Consider the following 22,591-nt stretch of genomic DNA (forward strand, 5'->3'; position numbering starts at 1 on the left):
GCCCCCCCCCCCCGGCCCCTCGCCGGGGAGACGTTTCGGGGGCGCCCCCGCTCCCGCCCCTCGGGGCCGGAGTGCGCGCGCCCCGGGCGGGGGGCGGCCCGGGAGGGAGGGCCCCGGGCGCCCTGCGGCCCCGCCTCCGCCGCGCCCTCCTCCGGGGCGGGATAATTGAACCGCGCCGCCGGGGCCCAGCGTTGGCTGCGGAGGCTCGGCCGGAGCGTGGAGCCCAGGAGCCGCGCCCCGCGCCCCGCGCCTTTGTCCGCCCGCCGCCCGCCGCCCGCCGCCCGCCGGCCCCATGGAGCGCGCCGCGCCGAGGAGGGTCCCGCTGCCGCTGCTGCTGCTCGGCGGCCTCTCGCTGCTGGCCGCCCGAGGTAGGGGCGCCCCGAGTCCACGGCCCCCGCTCTAGGGGCTCCCCTCCCGGCCCCGCACCTCCGGGAAGTCCCGGAGCTGCGGTAGCCGTCGGCGTCTCGGCGCCGCGCCCCCGCGGCGCTCCTGACAGTGCCCTCCCCGCACCCCACTCCTGGCCCCCGGCCGAATCATCTCGAGGACCTGGGGCACTTGTTTCAAAGACCCTAGGTCCTCCTCCCCACCCCCACCCCCGCCCGCGTTCCCGCGCTGCCCACGCTCGCGCCCACCCGTCTTCCCACCGCGGCCAAGGTTGGGAGGCGGGCAGGAAGCCCCAGCCGACGCTCGCGGCGCCCCTCGGGCCGCGCTCTGCCTCCAGAAGGCCCTGGCGAATCGGTTCTCACTGCCCCCACCTCCACCTCTTGGTAGGGGCTGTCGTACCCAGCCTGTTGGCGAGAAGACTGAGACGGGACAGTACTTTGCCCAGGAGACCAAGCCAGTCGTGGGTTAGGGGTGGACGTGGGAGAGCAGAAAGGAAGGGAGCAGTCTGGGGATAGCCGTGCGTCGGGAAACCTCTGCCCTCCTGGGACATAGAGGGCCCCGAGGGAGGTCCTGCCAGACTACATGCTCAGCCGGGGCTGGGGACAGGCCACTTCCAAATCCACCCACCCTGTGGCAGCCAGGGGGTGAGTCTCTCCCCTTAGACCTCTGGCCAGGCCCCTCGGCCCAGGACGGACAGCCCTGGGATGGCTCCTGTTTCTCCCCTCACCCTCAAGGCCTAGCTCCTGGGAGGCGACCACCAGGCCCTGCGGATTAAGTGCAGCTGCGGGTGAGCAGAGCCACGGCCTCTGACCTCTCCGCTGACCCGTGACTCATCAGTCATTAGACAGGCCTGCCTGCCCAGAGGCTTTGTTCTTCCTGGGGCCTGGACCACCCTTGGAATCCTAGATCCTTTATCTCTGGCTTAGCTTGGTTTCACCTCTCCCGTGACCACCCTCCGTCTTGATCAAAAGGTCGCCCCTGGGAGGTTGGGGGCGGAGGGCAGAGCTCTGCAGAGGGTCCCGGGCTCACTCACTGGCTGCAGCAGATCCCGGAGCTCCGGCTGTGTCCTGGGTGTGTGCTGGGGGGTATCCATCATGTGCGGGGTGGGGGAGAGGGCATGGGAGGCGCAGGCTCAGGGTTGGCAGCAAGAGCCGCCCCCCCTCGCCCCTCCCCGCCCCGGGGCTCAGAGGCTTGGAGGGGATGGTGCCTGGGCGGGAGCTGGCCAGGTGGGCAGAGGGAAGAAGGGCATTCATGGGAAGAGGAGAGCAAGCCCAGAGGGGGGCCCTGATCGGAGGCCACACAAGGCTCCTGTTCAAACAGAAAGGACCCCAGGGCCCCCGTGTATTGTGCAGACAAGGCAACTGCGACAGGCCCGGGGGAACTCTTCCGAGGCTGAATGCCCGGTCCTTCTCCACTGTTCTGTTCTGCCTCGTGTGTGAGGAAGCTGTCCTGCCATCTGACTCCGAAAAAACACGGAGACTCGGTCAGGCTGGAGGGGCGCACGTCGTCTTTACAGAGAAGGCCCGGACTTCAGGGGCACGTGATAAAGCAAACCCGCTCATCGCGCACGGTGGCGTGGCCTTCGGTGTCTTTGGGGGCGGCCCCTCTTTTGAGTTGCAGCGACTTCCATACAGTTTGGGTTTTCTTCCCCGGTTTCCTTCCGCGGCTGCAAGCTTGGAAGCCCGAAGGTTCCCCGAAGTGACATGGCCCCACGCTGCAGGCCTGCGGGGTCCACGGGGAAACCTAATTGAAAAGCGATCATGGAAAAGGCCATCGAGTGGGGAGCCCTTTAGCCAAGCTGCTGAAACTCGGCCCGGCCACTGCGGTGCAGAAGGGCGCTGATCTCCCCTGCCAAGGGACAGAGCTGGGCCACACTCTGTCCTGTGTCTGTCTGCCCTGTTGGGCTTTCCTGAGAGCGGGGCAGGAGGGAGGGAGTGGAGAGGAGGAGGGCATTTGGGAAAGACAACTGTGTTTTCTCCAAGACTTTCTTGGCCTCCGGCTGGCTCCGGCCCGGCGGGGCAGTGTTTCCTACTGATTACAGAGCAAGTCGCTGGGAGGGAGAACAAAGACGGGAGAGGGCTTGGCTTGGAAACACGTGGCCCGCACCGCTGCTGGAACTTTCCCAGGCTGGCAGGGGGTGGGGGGAGACAGACTGGGGAGGGGGGCTGCCAGAGCGTTGAATGCATGAAGATGAGACTTGGGGGTGCCCCTAGGGCTCCGGGTGATACCTTCTTCTGGTACTGCCTGAGGCCCCCCCAACTCAGGGCTCTGTCTGCCACCCGTGCTGGACTGTGGGGGGCGGGGGGAAGGGCACCACGAGCTTTGGTGGGACGGGAAACAAGGTTGCCTGTATCCTGCTGGAAAAGTCCATGCGAAGGTTGGTGGTTTTCTCATTTGTAAAACAGAACAGAAACCCACTTCTTAGGTTGTCATGAGGACTGAGGGACAGACGGGGGGGGGGGGGGCGGCGAGGCCTGCCAAGGTAGCTGGATTACTATGACCTATCATTTGTGTTGCCCCCTCCCCAGGGTAAGCCAGTGTCCTTGTCCCCAAGAATGCTCTGAAAGTCCTACTCATTTTCCCAGAAGGGCCTCTGAACCGGCAGCTGTCGAGGGCCAGAGCCGTGTTGGGGAAGGTCAGGCAGAGCGGCATCAGCTGAGCTCCCCGGGCAATCAGTCGGGGCACTAGGTGTCGACTCTGTGCCAGACGCTGTTCTGAATCTTGGGGACACGGTGAGGAAGAAGAGAGGCCTGGCCTTTCTGCCCATGGGGTCCCCACCCCCCAGGAGAGCCTGAAGAGCCAACAGTCCATTTCAAACCAACCCCGACAGGCAGAGAGTCAGGGAGGACCCCCCCCCCCACCCGAGGATGCAGCATGCAAGGTGGGGTGTGGGAGGAGCTGGCTGGGTTTCTGGAAAGGTCGGGGAGGGTGGTGTTCAGGCAGAGGGAGCAGCATGGGCAGAGGCCCGGGAGGCGAGAGAGGACGTGGACGCGTCCCCTCTTCCCTCCAGTTAGTTCCTTTGATGGCAGGGCCCTGAGCCATGGGTGCGTCGGGTGGGGCAGCCGTGCAGGCGAAGCTTTACGGAGCCAGTTCTAAGGGCGCGCACAATCCCCCCGCCGGTGTATTTTATCTGCAATAAAAGACCCTACTTTGCAAAACATCCGATTATAACAGTTTGACTAATAGATGCCTTTGCAGGCGCTGCACGGTTCCAGTCTCCTTGTAATGATCCCAGATGTGACCACATAACCAAATGGGGACAGCCATTAAGTCAGCTTCCCTGGGATCGGAGACGCTTCAGCCTGGAGGGAGCTTGGAGATGAGAGGGTGTGGCTGGGAGCCTCGGGAAGGCAGGACCAGGGGAAGGCAGGACCAGGGGCTGGGTCGGTGCCCGCTGGGCCTGCCCCCTTGGCCCTCAGGCGGGTCCTCACCTGACTCTGGGTCAGGAGGGAGCCAGGTGCCTGTGTGTTATCACGAGGCCCTACGTGGTGGGAGCCAGCCCTCGAAGGAGGTTGGGAGACCGGTCCCGGTTCTGAAAGTGACCAATCCCATGCCCTCTGTACTTCTGTTTCCGTAAATCTGGAATGAGTACACGCTCTGCTCTAGGAAATGACTGTAAGTGGCATAGTTTACATTTAGCCACTAATTTAATCCTCTCAACAACCCTATGAAGAGGATACTATTATTGTTTTCATTTTACAGACATATATACCAAGGCCCAGAGCAGTTAAGTAACTTGCCTGGGAAGCACAGCAGTAAATAGAAGGCCAGGTCACAGCACAACATGCTCCTGACCTTAAATTTAACGAGGGGAAGAGCAGGTAGGACAGCGCTCGAGTCCCATTAGCGATTGCTGCACGCGTGTCCTGAGGAGGAACATGCGTTTGACATGCACGGGGGACCACAGGGCCCTCGAGGGGCTCGTGGCTGGCTTGGCAGGAAGTGATCCCCAAGGTGACGGCATCTGTCTTGTTTCAGATCCGTGGACAGGCCTGTCGTGTACTGGGGAGGCCATGGCCGTGGTGCCGGAGGGCCGTTTGCTCGGGTACCCAGCCCAGGGCCCGGCCTTGGCCCTGCCTCTCCCTTGGGTGTGGCCCGAGTCAGGCCCTCCCTGCTGCCATCTGGGGGTGGGGTTCAGGGACCCCTCAAGGAACCTGCCGTAGGCAGTGCTGTGGGGGTGGAGGGGAGACGGTGCACGCAGGGGCAGATGCCTCTGACCACAGGACCCTGGGTGAGGTCTAGAACTGTCCACAGGGTATGAAGTCGCCCCTTTCCTGGCACCTTTATAAAGGAAAATGTCCTTGGCTGGACCTGGGTTCCAGACACAACAGGGCGGGCCCGGCATCTGGAGAAGACGGCCCTGGAAATTGTTTAGGTCATGTTCCTGCTTAATCTGCCCCCAGCCTTGCCAAGTGATCCTGCCAGAGGGCCGTGCTGACGTGGCCAACGCTGGGAGTGGGGACACTGGATTCCTGCCCACCCTGTTGCTGGCTTCCTGGGGGACCCAACCACCAAGCCCCCCTCCCCTACTGCTCCTGAGGGCGGGGGCCCCAGAGCCTTTCTTTCTCCAAGTGGAGGGTCTGTGATGTGTGTTCTTAGCTGCACCGACGCCACACGGATGGGGGTCCGGGCCCTCCAGGATCCCTACACCCCCTGATGGGAGCAAAGATGTAGGAACCAAAGAACCAGCCTTGGGGGCTGATGGGGCCCAGGTTTTATGATGGGCACTTGAGAATTTGGGAAGGAGTGGTTTGCCTGTCAGGACACGGAAGCCACAGATCAGCTGGTCCGCTCTTCGTATAGGTGGGGGAAACTGAGGCCCAGAGAGAGGAAGTAGGTGGAAAGGGTCATTCACAGGCTGCTTCTCAGTTCTATTGAGCAAACGTTTCCCAAGCATCCATCCCTTATGGGCCTGGCCGGAGCCCTGAGGAGCTATTTGTCATGAGCCCATCATTTGTCAGTTTGTCACGTACTCAGCAAGCACGAGGCCCTGTGAGTCTTCTGCGGCCCGGGACCAAATTGCTGCAAACTGAGCAGCTTAAGACAACAGAGATGTGTCCTCGCACCGTCCTGGCGGCCAGAAGTCAGGTATCGCGGGGTCTGTAGAACTTCAGTCCCCTCAGAGGCTCTGGGAAAGGGTCCGTCCTTGCGTCTCCCAGCTCCTGGGGGCTCTTGGCGCTCCTGGGCTCGTGGCTGCCTCTGTCTTCACACTGCCTTTTCCTTCTGTGTTTCTCTTCCAAGGACACTTGTCTTGGGATTTAGAGCTCACCTGGGTGATCCAGGAGGATCTCATCTTGAGATCCTTAATTGCACCTACAAAGACCCTGATTCCAAATAAGGTCGCATTCCAGGGTCAGGACGTGGATGTATCTTTTCAGGGGCCACTGCACCTGCTAACAGCAAACACAGGAATAGGTGCCCTGACGAGGATGCGTCGGTAGGAATCAGTGCCATAGTGACCATGACGTGTCGTGACGGTGACAGCAGCCCCGGGTGGCTCTCAAGTGGGCGGAGAGGGGAGGGGATACCTAGCTGAGGCGTGAGTGGCGAGGAGCCGTCTGTGGAAAGATCTGGGGAGAGCTTTTGGGTAAAAGGAACAGCTGGTCCCAGGCCCCAGGTGGGACGAGGTGTATTGGAGGGACCAGAAGGGAGTGTGTGCCTCTGGGGAAGAGGCAGAGGGCAGCTGAGGCGGGAGGGCTTTAAAAATCGGGGCGCAGACTGGGTTTTATCCAAAGTTCACTGGGAAGCCGCCGGAGGACGTTAAGCAGAGGAGTGAGGTTATTTGGCTTAGGTTTCTAGAAGTCACTCTGGACTGCTGCATGGCATCTGGGGAGAGGCGGCATGAGCCAGTGTGGACGCTTGTGCAGGGTCCAGGGCTAGAGGTACCCTGGGCAGAGTGGCAGTCGGGGGGCCGCTGGGAAGTGGATAGAGGTAGAGCTGGAGTGGACAGGACTTGCCATGCGATGGGAGGTAGAGGGTGAGGGCCAAGGGATGATTCAGGCGACCCCGTTATTGTGGCGCAAGCAGCTGGACGGATGGGGGGCTGGACGGGGTGGGGAAGAGTGCAAGTTCTGTGTGGGCACTCTAAGCGTCCCGTCTGACATCTGGGGGAGCCTGGGTTTGGGGGCGAGATCAGGCTACAGGCAGACATGTGGGGGTCTCAGCCCATAGGATGAGGCGACAGGAGACCACCCAGGGGGATGGCCGGGGCGGGGGCGCGAGGGGTCACGGGACTGAGCTCTGCCCGGCACGTTGAGGGGGAAGTGTACCTGCTTGGGGGCTTCCAGAAACCTGGGTGGCGGCTGGGATCTTGCCAGGACTGGTTTTGAGACGGGAGCATTTTTTTGCTAATGGGGTGAGCCAGTATTTTCTTTCTATTTATTTATTTATTTATAGAGAGAGAGAGGAGAGAGAGCGTGAGCAGGGGAGGGGCAGAGAGAGAGGGAGAGAGCGAATCCCAAGCAAGCTCCAAGCTCGGGGCTCGATCCCCACAAACCATGAGATCATGACCTGAGCTGAAATCAAGAGTCGGACGCTTAACCGACTGAGCCACCCAGACGCCCCGAGCCAGTATTTTTCTTGAACCTGTGTTTCCTTTTGGATCATGTCACCTGCTGGGGTAAAACATGCCAGGATTTTTGCTGCCTACGTACGCCTCCTATTTGGACATCGGACTTCTCTCTGCAACCACTCCTGTTTTTATCCCCCATTCTCCGTGAGTGCGGGTGAGGCCACCAAGGCTCAGAGAGGTCAAGCAGCGCGCCTGCGGGCACACAGCGGCCCCACCAGGATTGAAACCTGGGAGCACGGCCCTCAACTCGCGTTCGTAAGCGGGACACGGAACCCCCTCATGTATCTTTCTGGCTGAGAAGTCTGGATTTTGCTAAGTCCGGCTTTGGGAGGAAGCCAATTTCCTTCAGCGTGTTATTGCGGGGGGCGAGCGGGGGGTCAGCTTTAGAGTCCGAGCCAGGCTCCAAGGCCACCTCGGTGTTTGCTCTTCGGCCTCGGGCCACTTGCTTAATCTCTCCCTGACCCCCTGCTTCCTAGAGTGGCTAGGATCGCATGAGATCATTCTTTCACCGGAATGTGTTGAGTGCTCTGAGGCCGCGTGGGGCAAGGTACAGGGACCCAGCCCTCATGACACTAAGTACACAGTGCAGTTAATTATTTGTGCTAAGTGCCAGGAAGCTCAGGGTGCAAAGAGGCCGTGGAACTGCTGTGTGTGTGTGTGTGTGTGTGTGTGTGTGTGTGTGTGTGTGTGTGTGGAGGGGGTCAGTGAGGGAAGACTTCTGGAGGAAAGGGCCTCCGGACTGGCGTGGGTGTGGATGAACTGGCTGTCGGAAGGGAGTGTGCCCGGCACCACCCGGCTTCCAGCTTCCAAAGGCCAGGTGCAGACGACACATGACAGGTGGCCTGAGAGTTCAGAGCAGAAGCGGGAGAGAGGGGTCCCCGCAGGGTGGGATGCTGCAGAGATGTCGGGAGGTGAGGCTAGCCCACGTGTCCGCTGGCCTTGGCGGGAGGAGGCTCCTGCCCGGAGGGAGAGATCTGGGAGATGCTTCGTGGCAGGTGCTGGTGGAGGGTTGGGGCGGGGGGGTTGGGGGGGGGAGGTTGAGGCACGGGCGGCTCTTGTGTGGAGCCGTGAAAGCAGACCCGGGCACGCCCTGCTTCCTCCTGGGAGGCCGGGTGCCCTTGAAGGGGGGATGGTTCTGTCCCTATCCCAGACCTGCAAGGGTCTGTACACCAGACCCCAGTGACAATTGCCTGGTGCCTCCCTGGGCCACCTCCTTGAGGACGGGGTCCTGTCTTTTCACCTCAGGAATCCCCTGCCCCAAGCCAGAAGCCTGCACGTGGAAGGGTCATGAGAGGGGCTTTTTAAACACGATTTTATTTTTAAGTCCTCTCTACCCCCAGCGTGGGGCTCGGGCTCCCAGCCCACGTCCAGCGTCGCACGGCCCGCCGACGGAGTGGGCCATAGAGGGGCTCTTTTGAATGTGTGCGGGGCTTAGGACAGCTCACAGGCCAGTCAGGCATCGGCCGGAGCCCCTGGTGGCTGGCTGACATTCTGGAAGCTTCCATCCAAGGAGCACCCCGGAACCCCTCTGACTGCCGGCCGGCATCTGCCGTGTTGGAGAGAACGTGTGTCTGTCTCTCTACCCCTCGACAAGAACGCGTACTCCTCTGCACCACGGGTTCAGAACCACCACGTTTCACAGTCCACACTGCAGCCTTCACGAAGGCGTAATTCGCCTGGAAGGGGTTTGGTTTTAGCGGCTGTCTCAGCGGACAGATGGCATCCGCTGCCCGTGAACCAGGCGGTCTCTGTCCACCTGCTCACCAGGGACTTCCGGCAGGGGTGTCTCTTTCCCTAGGGCAGGGGGCGGGGTGGCGGTCCTCTGGCGACGTGTCAGTCTGGGGGAGCGTGTGATTCCCGTCAAGAAGGATGCCCTCTCCCTAGCGGTGCGGTGCCTTCTGTGACTGCCCGATTGGGAGGGTTCTTTCTGTGGACGGGCACCGACGTAAGCATTTTGCCCGAATGAGCACATTGTTCTTCCCAGCCCTACACAGTTACCCCCCCGTTTGATGGATGGAGATAAGGGGGCTCAGTGAGGTGGAGGGCAGATTTGGGGCCAGGCAGTTTATTTTTGAGAGCCACAGAGCCAGCAGGGCGGGGGGCAGAGGGAATCCCAGACACCGCCAGCGCAGAGCCCGACGTGGGGTCGAGCTCGCAAAACCGTGAGATCAGGGCCTGAGCCCAAACCGAGAGCGGGCACCTAATCGACCGAGCCTCCCCGGGCGCCCCCGGGGCTGGGCGGTTTTAACCCACAACGTCTCTCGCCTTCCCTTGGGATGCCCGAGTCCAAAGCCAAGAAGATTTTGCCAGAGAGGTTTTGCTTGCTAACTGTGCTCTATCGAAGCTTCCTCTCCGAAGGGAGGGAAGCGATCTGAGCGAGAAGACTGCAGGCTGCCCGAGGCCCCGCTTCTCTCCTAAGAGCCCCTCCAGCCGGGCAGCGGGCACGGGCGGGCATCGCTAACTGGCACCGCTCCCAGAAGTTAGGGATGGAAGAGGCAGAAGTGTCCTCATTTGTCCCAGGTTGCTGAGGGCCGTTCGGGCGTGGTGGGGTCTCCACGTGGGATTTCTGTGACCTGATGCCCAGCTGTGCGTCCTGTGTCAGCGCGGAGCTGGGGATCCCCCCCCCCCCCCCCCCCCCCCCCCGAGGATGCTGAATTCTTCCCTGTGTGGTTGGGGAAGCGATGATGGAAGGACGGCCTCCTTGTCACCTCCGGAAGCCTTCCCTTGGCTCTTGCCTGGGCCGGGGAGTGAGTGCCACCCTCTGCTTTCCTTCGTTACTTAACATTTCACTTGTTCTGTTGGAGGTCACCTGGCTTGCTGCGTAAAACGTATTCACCACCAACCTGCATGAGAGGATGTTCTAAGACACGGTTTACCGAATTAATCCTTGCTACGGTCTTCACATTCATGCAGTAAAACAACACCGATTGTTGGGGGCATCTGGGTGGCTGAGTCGGTTGAGCGTCCGACGTGGGCTCAGGTCACGATCTCGCGGTTCGTGGGTTCGAGCTCCGCGTCGGGCTGTGTGCTGACAGCTCGGAGCCTGGAGCCTGTCTTCGGATTCTGTGCCCGCCCCCTCTCTCTCTGCCCCTCCCCCACTCCTACTCTGTCTCCCTCTCTCTCTAAAATAAATAAACATTAAAAAAAAAACAAACCACAACATCAATTGAAAGAGGCAAGTGAGTTAATCAGCAGAACACCCAACTCCTCTTCTGTTGAAGGGTGATACAAAATGCCACACAAACACTCAATTAAAAATTTTTTTTAACGTTTATTTATTTTTAAGAGAAAGACAGTGTGCGCCTGAGTGGGGGAAGGGCAGAGAGAGAGACAGACAGACAGACACAGAGGGTCTGGAGCAGGCTCCACGCTGACAGCAGGGAGCCCGATGTGGGGCTCGAACTCAAGAACCGTGAGATCAGGACCTGAGCCGAAGTTGGAGGCTTAACCTACTGAGCCCCCCCAGGCACCCCCCCCACTCAGTTTTTTTTAATGTGTTTTTTCCATTGTGATGAAATACACATAACGTTAACCGTTTGAACCGTTTCTAAGTGCACAGTCGGGAGTTAAGAACCTTCACACTGTTGTGCCACCAGCTATCTCCAGAGCTCTTTCCTTTCCCCAAACTGAGGCCCTGTCCCCGAGAAGCACGAACTCCCCATCTACTTTCCATCTGTGTGAATCCGGCTCCCCTCGGGACCTCTTAAGTGGAATCCGACAGCGTTTATTTATCCTTCTGCGACTGGCTTATTTCACTGAGGATGTCGTCTTCGACCACAGCATTTTAAATGAAGCGTTTAGTTCACTCTTAGATGGTCAGCTTTTTTTTAAAGACAACAGTCGTGCGGGGTGTTCAAGTTCATTTTAACCCAAGGATGCATGCACGGCCATTGTTCTATAGGAACGAGGAAGGGCAAGGTTGGGGGGGGGGCCCTGGGTGGTTCTGTGGTTAAGCGTCTGACTTTGGCTCAGGTCGTGATCTCACGGTTCGTGAGTTCGAGCTCCGCGTCGAGCTCTCCGCTGTCAGTGAGGAGCCTGCTTTGGATTCTCTGTCTCCCTCTCTCTCTGCCCCTCCCCACTCAAGCTCTCTCTCTCTCTCAAAAATAAATAAATAAACATTAAAAAAAAAAAAAGGCAATGAGGGAGAGTGAGTGATGGTCCAGACTGTCCTACTCCACGTGGTTTTAGTGGGACAGCACGTTGGGGTCTTTAGGACGGAAGCACCATAGGCAATGGTTTTCCGTACTCTCTGGGTTACGGCAAACATTTGTAGTGACTGTAATTCCCCTCGTGAACACCAGGGACAAAGCAGGGACACCAGCCCGGGCTCCCTGCCTGGTACTCTTTCCCTGGGCCGCCTCTCTTTCTGACCCAAAGTGATTTTTCACCACCAGAGTAACGCTTGTTCACTACAAAGGGGACACGTATGAAAACAGCAAAGACCGTGCGTCCCTTTCCAGTTGGGACGTTTCTTGGAAGACGTGTGTCCGGGGGTGGGAGTGGTATTGGCTTTTGTGCTTTGGAGAGCCTGGCCCTGCCCCACCGAAAGGAGATGCTTGGGAGGAGCCGGGAGGCTTTATTTGTTTCAGAACATAAGTTCACAACAGACCTTTTCTTGGACAGGATACACCTGTCTTTTAGAGACAGGCCTACTGCAGACGGTATCTTTGTTGACATCTTGAGCCGTGACGCCGGAACATTCTTCAGGGTGTCCCCCTCGCCCCACCTCCTTTCCCCGCAGCTCCGCTTTCCTCCGACGGGTTGGGGGTAACCGTCTCTAAGGCCAAGAGAGTGGCAGTTCTGAGTCTCAGACCGATGCCCCAGCAGGTCCCGGGCTCTTGCTTAAATTCTCAGCAGCCTGGCACTTTGCGGAAGTCGGCTCCAATCAAACGTTGTCCTTTGGGATCATTCCCTCCCCCTGAAGAGGCATGTTTGCAGCAAACCCTATACTTCAAGGTCGTCTTGCCCATCAGGCCCCCGGTGAAGATGCCTGTGGCCATTGCGTCCTGCTCAACTTCCTGAGCCTCGCTCGCTGTTTGTGCCGGGCATGGGCGGGTGGTTCAGGGTCACTGAGAGGAGAAGAATGCGATCCTTGCCCCAGAGGAGTTTTTAATTCACCAGGGGCAGACGAGCCTAGCTCTGGAGGCTGTCAAAACCAAACCTGGTGCCTGACTTTGTCCCTCTGGCTGTGTGACCTCGAGCTGGTCACTTGACCTCTCTGAGCTGGAATTTTCTGATCTGCAAAACGGGGACCCTAATGAACTGGCCTCCCTGGGTCCTTGGGGGAATCAAGGAAGCGCCCGTGTTGTACCTGGCACATAGTAGGTGCCCAGTGAGTGTGTGGCACCAGTGGTAATGGCAGTGATGGGGGAGGGGGCACGGTCTTGAGTGACATCCCAACAGAACTGGGTGATGTCTGGAGGCGAGCAGGTGACAGGGCGAAACAGAGAAGGGCCAGAGCCTAGAGGGGTCAGAGCCCAGACCAACGAGCAATGAAATGAGAGGTTGGCAGGGAAACATCAGGGATTTTGAGTGACACTCATTCAAAGTGCGGAGCTGGCCACCCACTGGTGTTGGGAGAGTGAGGTGTGTTCCAGGTGGGGACGAGGACACCTTAGCATTTATGTCCACGTCACTGTTAGGTGACCTGACTCCATTTGGCTTCTTCCGTGTGTAATTATGTTTGGAATCCGGGTTCCATACCTGCAGCCGCTGATGTGACAACGTTCGGTGGCAGAGTACCCACAGCAAATGGTTTAAAGACAGTGGTGAATGGGGATGGTTGAGGAACAGAAGTAGGGAATTCCCTGGCTGCCTTCCGTGTGCCAGGTGCCCACAAGAACCCTGTGATTCAGTGGTCCGTGCCCCATTTCACAGATTGGGACACAGACCTGGGTGCAGATGGCTTCAAGAATTCGCCCAGGGATGGTGAGCTGCAGAGTGAGGCCCGGGGCTCAAACCCAGCTCTGCCTGATGCTGAACCCTTCCTTCCCTCTGCACTGCCCCACCCCAAAGGAGCATGATAAATACAGCGACCGGCATTCTCCCTCAGGTCCCTCCGACTTTAAGCTGCAGCTCTCAGCTCATCCCCAGCTCACTACCTCAGCCTTCACCAGAAGCCCATGAACTTTGGCCAGTTGGCTCAGCTCTAGCAGGCCACCCATCGGCCACAGGTGCTGGCTGCAAACATGTCCCTGGTCACTGTGCTCCAGCCACATGGTTGGTGGGGCTGGGTGTTTCTTGGGACGGCAATCCGCTGTGATTGCCCAAGAATGCCTTCCCCCTGATCCAGCTCCTCTCCTTTGGCTGTTCTGGCCTAAGTCAATGCTCAGGACTTGAGGAATAAACGTTTATGAACAAAGATGTTCAACCCAGAGCTGTTTGTTCCTGAGTGTAAAATACCGGAAGTGAAGAGAGGGGGAACATGTTGGGAAAGTTGCCTTTTCTGCTCTACAGTGTGATGCCGTGTGGCCTGCATGATGGCATAGAAAGAGGGCTTGAGGGGTCAAGGGGGAGAGAGATGCTGAGTGCAAAGAGGCTTACTTGGTGTCAGGCTGATTATTACGATGGGGGCCGTGATGCCCTGCCCTGGTCTGTTCCCTGTGCCTCTGCCTCATCACTGTCCGGCTGGCTGTGGACCCTGGTGGGCTCTCCACGGCTAATCTGATGGGGCCATGCGTGAGGCTGATGGGGTGCCTCACGCCCAAGGGGGATGAGCTGGCCCCAGATGGCCGTGGGGCTCCCACCTGGCTGCCTGCTCATTCCCCCCCCCCGCTCCCCAAACCCGGGACCCAGCCCCCAGAAGGCTCTGCTTTGCACAAGTCCCAGCCTTGTGGCTGCTTCAAGCATTCCAGGGACATTCCAGATTTCTGAACGGAGCGGAGGACTTAACATTTTATTGTCCTGCTGAGAATAAGGTTCAAAGTGCTCAGGTTCCCCAGGGAGAATCATTTCCAAATGTTTCCACAGCCCCGGGCACAAAGTTCTCGCCCTGCTGAGCTGGCTGTGGGAGTCTAAGCTTTAACTGGGCTTGCCTTTCTCAGAGTCCGAGGGAGGCCTTGGGGCCACTGCTCATCCCTAGGGGCTTCCACACACCCACACAGGGCCATGGTTCCCCATTTCTCATGGGCCATGGCAAGCATACCCCCTTTGTTTCTTTAACACATAATCAAGCGGCGTCTGGGTGGCTCGGTTGGTTAAGTTTCTGACTTCGGTTCAGGTCATGATCTCACAGCTCATGGATTCGAGCCCCATGTCAGGCTCTGTGCTGACAGCTCAGGGCCTGGAGCCTGCTTTGGATTCTGTGTCTCTCTCTCTCTGCCCCTCCCCGACTCGTTCTCTGTCTCTCTCTGTCTCTCTCTGTCTCTCTCTCTCTCTCAAAAATAAATGTTAAAAAAAATAAAAACACATAATCAAGCGCTGTTTTCTGAGAGCTCACTGTGTGCTCAGAACTTTATAAACGCACTCGCTCAGCATCTCTGCAAAGGTTATTTCGAGCCCCGTTTTTACCGTTGGAGCTTTGGCTCAGAGAGGGGAAGCCACCTGCCTGGGGTCACAGAGCAAGAAAGCGCTGGAGTCGGGATTGGGGCTGTGACCCCAGAGCGCATGCTTTTTCCGCTCGGCTCTGCAGCTGCTGCTTGCCAGCTTTGTGCCGAGGAACGTGAGGAAAAGGGATGGCCCAGCTTGTAAGACCTCTGCGGCTGGGAGGGCAAGGCCGTCGGAAATGTTGGAACATTGAGGTGTGCTCCCTGGACAGGGGGTGGGCTGTGAGCACGGGGGGCACCCAGGCCAGGCTGGGTGGATTGTCACTCTCACCCAAACCACCTTGGACTCCCCCCCCCCCCCCCCCACCACGGCCCCGTGGGGGTGGGGCCGGGACGGGGTACCTCCCTCATTGTGGAGAGCAGCCCAGGGGTCCCCGGAAGCCCCGGCAGAGGGGTAGCCCTGACTCGGTCCCAGGTGACACCCCTCGTCCTCCTGGCCACGGGAAAGGGCCGGCCGTGCACTAAGTCTCCCGGGATCTTTCTGGAAGGGCTACTCTTGGTGCTCGACGGCAGTTTCTCTGCCAGCCTGGAGGGCCTTCAAGGGCAGCGTGTGCCCCGCCCAGTCTGACTGCACAGGTGTTTGTGCTGGTTGACGGCCGGTTGTCAAAGCTGGTGTTTTAGGAACTCTCGGCCTCCTGCTAAGCCCAAGAGTGAGCCTCCCTTCTGGGGCCGCCCCGAGGGCCCGGCCTTGGAAGAATAATGAACTCCAACGGGACACCCATGGCTGCTGGTGCCTCGAAACGCTGCCAGGCCCGGTGGGATTTACCCCGTTGGGTGCTGGAAAGCCATCAGTGAGAAAACGTGGGGTTTTGTAAAGCCAGTTTTGCAACGTCCTGCACAGCGTGATCCTGCACTCAGGCCGCAGAGGCTTTTGGTGCTAATGCTCCCGGCCACACGAGTCCTCTAGGCTGAGGGCATCTCGGTACCCAGCTGCTCCTGCCTTGGGGGGGCCCTCTCCTTCCCCCAGGGCACGAGGCTCACCCGTCTGGGGTGAGGCCGAGAGCCAGGCTGGGGACCGGAGGGCCGTTGTCCAGCTGTGAGGGCATGCGTGGGCCGGCTGCTGAACCTTCTGTCCTTGGGGAGCCCTCCTCCTGTCCTTCGGGTGAGCGGAGACGCCCGTCTCGTGCAGATCAAGGGCAGGAGTGGTAGCCGCTGTATCACGAGGACTGCCACCCCGCCAACAAGTTGCTGCAGAAATTAACCGAGAGCGCCCAGATGTGGCTCCCAGAAGCTGGCCTAGAAATGTTGGCTCTTTTCTCCCCCCCCCCCCCCGGGTGGGCTCGTGGCGTGGGGGGCCCCCGTTTCCGTTCTGCCCTCCGGGTCTGTGTATGTCACAGTCCTCCCTGGAGTCTGCCCTCCGCTCAGCAGGGGAGGCTCCCTGGGTTGTCTCATCAGCGCTGCCGGGAGCCTCCAGGCCGCCCCCATTTCTGACCCTCTAAGAGTCCGGTTTCCGGTGCCTGGACACCCTCGCTGCCGGGCTGCACGGCACGTGCTCACGTCCCTGCCTTGGTTGCCCTCCCGACCCGTCTGGGCAGGGTCCGCATCCGAGTTTCTGTTGTGTGGCCGGAGCAGGGATTCAGCCCAAGTGGGTGTGGATCCTGGGTGCTGAGCCGCAGCCCCATCAGAACTGGATGCGGAAGGTACCGGTTAAGGTACTGGTTAAGGCGTTAGGCTTTCCCAGGAAGGAGCCGGCGTGGATTCCAGCCCAGGACCCAGTGGGTTCAAAGTTCACGTTGTGGAGCGTCCGAGGATGTGTGCGGGGCCGTCCGGTCCGGCCTCACCTGCCGTGGATGCCTGGGGAAGTGGGGTAGGGGGCGCCTGTCCAAGGGGACCTCGCGTGGGTGAGTGGTGAGCCGGCCCCCTCACCAGGCGCCCTGCTCTCTTCCCGCACAGTGGCCGCAGACACCCTCATGGAGGCTTGCTGTGCAGACGGACATCAAATGGCCACACAGCACAGGGACTGCTCACTGCCTCATGCCTCGGAATCCAAGGAATGCAGGTACGTTTGCCAGTGACGGCCGTTTTACCAGAACGGTGTTCCTCTAGCAGGAAGCCGGGTGTGCCGGGACCCCTGGCAGGGTCTGGCGTGCAGGCCCAGATCCGCCCAGGCTGTGGGGGGCGTGGTGGATGACCCCCGCCTCCTTCCTCTGTGCTCCCACGTCCCCGCACGGGACGGGGCTCCCCCTCCCTGGGGCGGCCCCGGGCGTCTCTCCCCTTCGCTGGGCTGCAGAGCAAAGAGAGCTTCGCTGGGGTGGCTGTTCTCTCTGCCACCGCCGGGCACTGTGGCCAAGTCAGTTTCCTCCTAACAAAAAGGGGTCTGTTTGGGGGGGGAGGGGCGGTCGGATGAGATCACGTGACTGGCGAGTCACAGCGTGGCCTGCCTTCAGACCCCGACAGCGCGCGTGAGCCGGTCCAGAGCGGAGCGTTCCCGCAGACGGTTGTTCCCCTACGCAGTAGCCAAAACCTGGACGAACTGTGCTTTTTTTCCCTAAATTAACCCAAGCTCCCTCGAAGGTTTGGCAGGCGTTAAGCGTCAAGTAAACCACGAAGGTCTGGAATGTCGATCGTCACCGGAAAGGTAACAGTAAGAGTAGGGGCCAGCCTGGACAGAGCTGCTCCCTGCTGTGTGTGATGAACGTTTTCCTCACGTCACCCCGCTGTTAATCCCTGGGCTGTTAATACAGCCCAGGAACCTGAGCTCTGCCCCCTGCGCACAGCCGGTGGGTGACGGCGTTGGGATTCGAACCCAGATCGGCTCGCCCGGGGTGCAGATGTCAGGGAGGCGAGGCCCCGAGAGCGTTCCCTCCTTGTGACAGCCGTGCGTTTCCTCCGTGCGGCCCTCGGAGCCGTGGGGGGCTGGGTGGAGAGCGGCCAAGGAGGGTGCAGTGAAGTTTCCTTCCCTCGTTCTGGACTTCTGCATCTCAGCTGGCAGCGGGCATAACGCGATCGGCCAGCGTCGCCGGGCGACGTAAATCTCGATTTGGGAAAATGCTTGAAAGGTCCAGAGCGCTGCGGACCGAACAGAGGGAGAGAAAACAGGACGGTCGGTTGTTTGAATTGACGGGGAGGGGGGAGGCCACGCACTCAGGCGTCTGATGGGCGAGAGCTGGGAGTTCGGCTCCCGAGTGTGGCTCGCAGGGGCCAAGGCAGAGCCGGGCGGTCAGCACCGAGCGCTGTGTTTGGGGACCGAGCCAGCGAGGAGCAGCCTGGCCCTGGGAAGCTGGGTGGACTGGGCTGGATTTCTGGCTGCGTAACCTGAGCCAGCGCAGAGCCTCGGTTTCCCCAAGTGCAAAAGGAGGGTTGTGACACCATGCTTTTGGGGCTGGGACGATGACAGGAGGAGGAGGGAAGACGCCAGCCCCACAAAGCCAGGCAGTGTGAGTGTTGCAGTCTGCCCGGGCCGCCGTGACGAACACCACACGCTGTGGGGCTCGAACAACCCACATTTATGGTCTCACAGCTCCGGAGGCCGGAAGGCCGGGATCACGGCGTGGGCAGGGCGGTCTCCTCCCGAGGCCTCTCTCGTGGGCCTGCAGACGGCCGTCCTCCTCTGCGTCCCCACACGGTCGTCCCTCTGTGTGTGTCGGTGTCCTGACCTCCCCTTCTTCGCAGGACCTAAGTCACAGTGGATCAGGGCCACCCGGATCACCTAACTTTACCTTTCTCACCTCCGTAAAGGCCCTGTCTCCAGATACAATATCACGTTTGAGATACTGGGGGTGAGGACGTCAGTGTGGAATTTGGGGGGACACAGTTCCACTCGTAACAGGGAGCCTCTATTATCAACGCTCACTGAAATCACAGACGTTAAAATAGGGCATCAGCCGAACCTCTCGGTGTCCAGACGGAGAGACTGAGGTCAGAGAAGCTCAGAAGCTGGCGGCCCCTACTTGTGAATTTGGATCTCAGTCACTGCTCCGTTTATGAGTGACTTCTAGCCACCAAAGTCTTTAATAGGTTCTGGAGTTACCTTCAATCCCCAGACTACGTGGAAAATACCTTCTTCGCTATGCAGCACGCGTTTGTTCTGTGACATCTTGGTCAAGGGTAAATTTCGAACGTGCACGTAGAGATAATCCTAAAATGCAGAGAATGTCGCCGGAATGGCCGAGCGGGAATTTCTTCTCTCTGTGGGGAATGTGGCTACACGTCCGGGCTCCCTTGACCCCCGACTGCCTGCTGGTGGCACTCACTTCGTATCACAGGGGCCTACGGAAATTCCGGCCGGGTGGCGAGCGTTCGCAGATTACGACGTCCTCCCCGGCCACCGCTTACCGGTCACGGGCGGTTTCATGGAAGCTCCAGGAGGCTAATTGGCTTGTCCCAGTGAACTCACGGGGCCGGGCTGTGTGTGTGTCCAGAGCCTCTTGGAGAGTACTTAGCTGTCGAGCTGACCGGCTCTAACCGCGTCACTGTCCGCCATCCCTCCAAGCCTCTCCTGGACATTTTCCGCTTTGCTCGGTTACCTTTGGGGTTCAAACCCCACGTAGTCTGTGGAGATCAGAGGCCGAGCCTGGGCTGGTGGCTCAAAGAGAGATGTCGCTCATCTAAGAACACAGTTGGGTTTTTATTCAAGAAGCAGGCACTGAGGGGCGCCTGGGTGGCTCAGTCGATTAAAGCGTCCAGCTTCTGTGCTCAGGTCATGATCTCACGGTCCTGGGTTTGAGCCCCGCGTCGGGCTCTGTGCTGATAACTCTGTGCTTTGGATCCTCTGTCCCCCCCACTCCCCTCTGCCTCTCCCCTGCTCACTCTCTGTCTCTCTCTCAAAAATAAATTAACATGAAAAACATTTTTTTTAAAAAAAGAAGCAGGCATTGAGTGCCACTGTGAGGGATACTCAGGAGAACGCGACCCCTCCCCAGCCCTCCATGCTTTCTGTTCCAGGGGGCGAGGACAGCAGACGACAGATAATTGTGAGCCCAAAGTCAGGCGTTCGGTGCCGGGACGGGCGTGGGCTCTGAGTGCCGGGCCTGACCAGCAGCCCATCGAGGCCTGATAGCAGGGATTTTCTCACAAACTCAATATTACCACTGACGGCGAAGGCAGGGGAGGGGGAGAGAGCAGGTCATAAATCAAATCTGGTTTAAGGGGCTCTTCTTGTTAGTAATAGTTAAAGGATGCAGGAACCAAAGATCACCGGCCGCTTGGTCACTTAGGCCTCGTATCATTTTTCTTCTTCGGGAGTGGCATTCGACCTTTCCGGTTTTAAGTAAATTTCTCAGTTTTCATTCATCCAGTGCCTCCTCATTGCCCCTCACTGCTGCTCTGAGCTCAGGATGAGGTGGGATGTTGTAACGGGATGTTTGAGCCGGGGCTTGACGGAGGGAAGCGAGCGAGCCGGGCGGGATGTCAGGTTGCTGGTCCAAGTCTAGGGCAGGGAGAGTGCAGGGCGGGGATCGGGGGGATCTGGACGCGGGTCTCCAGACGCCCAGCTCCGGGCCCCACCAGGGCAGAGCTTTGCAACCGTGGCCGCGGGAGCCTTTTCGGTGCGGAAGGCTGTTCTAGTCCGCCAGGCCACCCCTCCCCGCGTCCCTGAAGCCTCGGCATGGTCCTGGCACACAGTAGGGACGCAGCCAGATTTCTTTTACTTGCAGTGAAATACACATAGCATAACTTTTACCGTCTTTTTTTTTTTTTAATTTTTTTTTTAACGTTTATTTTTGAGACAGAGAGAGACAGAGCATGAACGGGGGAGGGTCAGAGAGAGGGAGACACAGAATCCGAAACAGGCTCCAGGCTCCGAGCTGTCAGCATAGAGCCCGACGCGGGGCTCGAACTCACGAACCCTAAGATCGTGACCTGAGCCGAAGTCGGCCGCCTAACCGACTGAGCCACCCAGGCGCCCCCCGTCTTTTTTTTTTAAGTTTATTTTATTTATTTTGAGGGAGAGATAGAGAGCACGAGTAAGGGAGGGGCAGAGAGAGAGGGAGAGAGAGAATCCCAAGCAGGCTCCACGCCGACAGCACAGAGCCCGACACAGGGCTCGAACTCACGAGCTGCGAGATCTTGACCTGACCTGGAATCAAGAGTTGGACGCTTAACAGAGTGTGCCGCCTGGGTGCCCCCTTTGACCATCTTAACGAATTTTAGGCGCATGGCTCCACGCCTCCAGCCTGGCTCCACTCGCCATCCCCGAATGTTCTCGTCTTTCCAGATCGAAACTCTGTCCCCGCGCCTGGTGTATTTTCTGTCTGATTTTTGACGACTCCAGGTTCTTCATAGAAGTGGGAACAAACAGTATTTGTCCTCTTGTGCCTGGCTCATTTCCCCGAGGATCCTGTCCCCGAGGCCCGTCCGTGTCGTAGCAGGGGACAGGATCTCCTTCCCCGTTGGGGCGGAATCCCGTGTCGCTGTGCGGATGGGCCACGTTTCGTTCACCCGTCCCTCGGTGGACGCTCGGGCTGCTTCCTTCTTTGGACTGTTGTGAACGATGCTGTCGTGGACGTGACTGTGCAAACATCTCTCTGAGTGCCTGCTTTCAATTTTGGGAGGGGTGTATCCTGCTGGATCACGGGATAGTCCTGTTTTTAATTTTTCGAGGAACTACCCTCCTGCTTTGTACAGCAGCTTTGACACCCCCACCCACAGTCCCCGAGGCCTCCAGTCCTCGTCCTGAGGCTCTCAGGCTGTTTTCTGTCCAGCCAGTATCTTTGAGTGAATGGATGGACGGGTGCCTGTCTGGTTGCTGTTCCTGACAATTTAGTGAAATGCCCAGTATTTGTAAACTCACCCAAAGCACGAGTGAAACGTGTAGTATCACCAGCCTAGACAAACCCATCCTGGAGCCCCAGCTGGTTCTGGAAGCACATGGGAAGCCAGGTGCGGAGCCCCAGCCCCGCAGGTGGAGGTGGGGGGAAGGGCGGGCGGGGGGGGGCTGCCGCTCATGGGCAGAGGAGGCCCGGCCGGCCGGCCGCAGGAGGAGGCCGGGCTGGGCCCATTCTCTCTGGACACGCACAGGGTGGGTGGCTCCTCCTGTCCTGGCTGGCGTTGGCTGAAGCCGGGGTTACTTCGCGTCTGGTGGGAGCCGTACCTGTGACTCACACACACCTCCTGCTCACTTACCCGCCTCCGGGCCAGGCCCCACTGCCCTGAGCCCATTGTGGCAGGTGAGGGTCCTTCTGCCCACCCAAGCCTTTTATGCGTGGCGTCTTCCGTCTTCTTCCTGGGGCCCCCCGCGGGGCCGGGAGACGGGGACGCCGCAGCGTGGTGTCGCTGTTGCCAGCTGTTGCCATCGTCCTCCCTCTGTGGCCTGAGGCCAGCTACTGCACCTGTCTGGAGCCGTCTCCTCTGAGCCTGGAAAACGGGGATGAGTGCTGGGGTCTGGTGAAGGATCAGGGTGCCCGTGTTTGGGTGTTGTCACTAGGTGAGAGCTTTTTGCAGGGCGAGGCTCGGAGCCGGGAGATGAACCGGGACTCCAGCGGCACATGGGGGTCTCCTGCCTCCGCCCCCAGACCCCACCCTGCATCCAGCCTCTCTCATTCTGTGCTTACTGAGCACCGTCTGTCTGCTGGCGTGTGTGCGTGTGTGTGTGTGTGTGTGTGTGCGCGGGTGGGTGGGGCTGGGTTGGGAAACGGGAGGCACCGGAAGGTGACAGAGCTCCCGCCCCCGAGGGGCTGCTGCTCCCAGGCCCTGTGGACCCCCCGGCGGGCCCCTCCCCCACCGAGCCCTGGCCTCTGCCCGCAGGATGGTCCGGGAACAGTGCTGTCACAGCCAGCTGGAGGAGCTCCACTGTGCCACAGGCATCAACCTGGCCAACGAGCGGGACAGCTGCGCCGTGCAGCACAGCGACAACGCCAGCCTCGAGGCTACGTTCGTGAAGGTGAGGACCCGTCCCCCGCCGGCCAGCAGCCGCTGTCCCCCAGCCGGAGGCCTGGGTGCTCTCCTGCCTGCGGCATCTGCCCGGGCCTCCCGCCCTGGCGCGCAGGGCAGGGCGGGAGGAGGGAGGAGCCCAGGAGGGGGGAGGGGCCTCTCAGGGCCCTCCCCCACCCCCCGCCCCCTTCAGTTTAGTCATGAACCCTGGACAACACTGAGGAGACCGGGACGGAGGGACCCAGGCTTGCCCTGAGGACCTCCCATCCCAGGGCCTCTGGCG

General features: G+C 59.7%; 1 protein-coding gene across 2 annotated transcripts in view; it reads left to right on the plus strand.

The window, feature by feature from the left end:
* Positions 1-263: 263 nt before the first annotated feature.
* The window catches only part of FBLN1 (fibulin 1), an 86,778-nt gene continuing 64,450 nt past the window's right edge, over positions 264-22,591 (plus strand). The window contains exons 1-3 of one of the 2 annotated variants that reach the window (XM_042948113.1): positions 264-368; positions 16,393-16,498; positions 22,183-22,318. In XM_042948113.1, coding sequence (XP_042804047.1) covers positions 293-368; positions 16,393-16,498; positions 22,183-22,318 — 318 coding nt within the window. In that variant the 5' untranslated portion in view covers positions 264-292. The remainder of the gene's footprint in view (positions 369-16,392; positions 16,499-22,182; positions 22,319-22,591) is intronic. The other variant, XM_042948112.1, reaches the window with a different exon arrangement.

The sequence above is a fragment of the Panthera leo genome, chromosome B4, assembly GCF_018350215.1.
Source record: "Panthera leo isolate Ple1 chromosome B4, P.leo_Ple1_pat1.1, whole genome shotgun sequence".
Lineage (NCBI taxonomy): Eukaryota > Metazoa > Chordata > Mammalia > Carnivora > Felidae > Panthera > Panthera leo.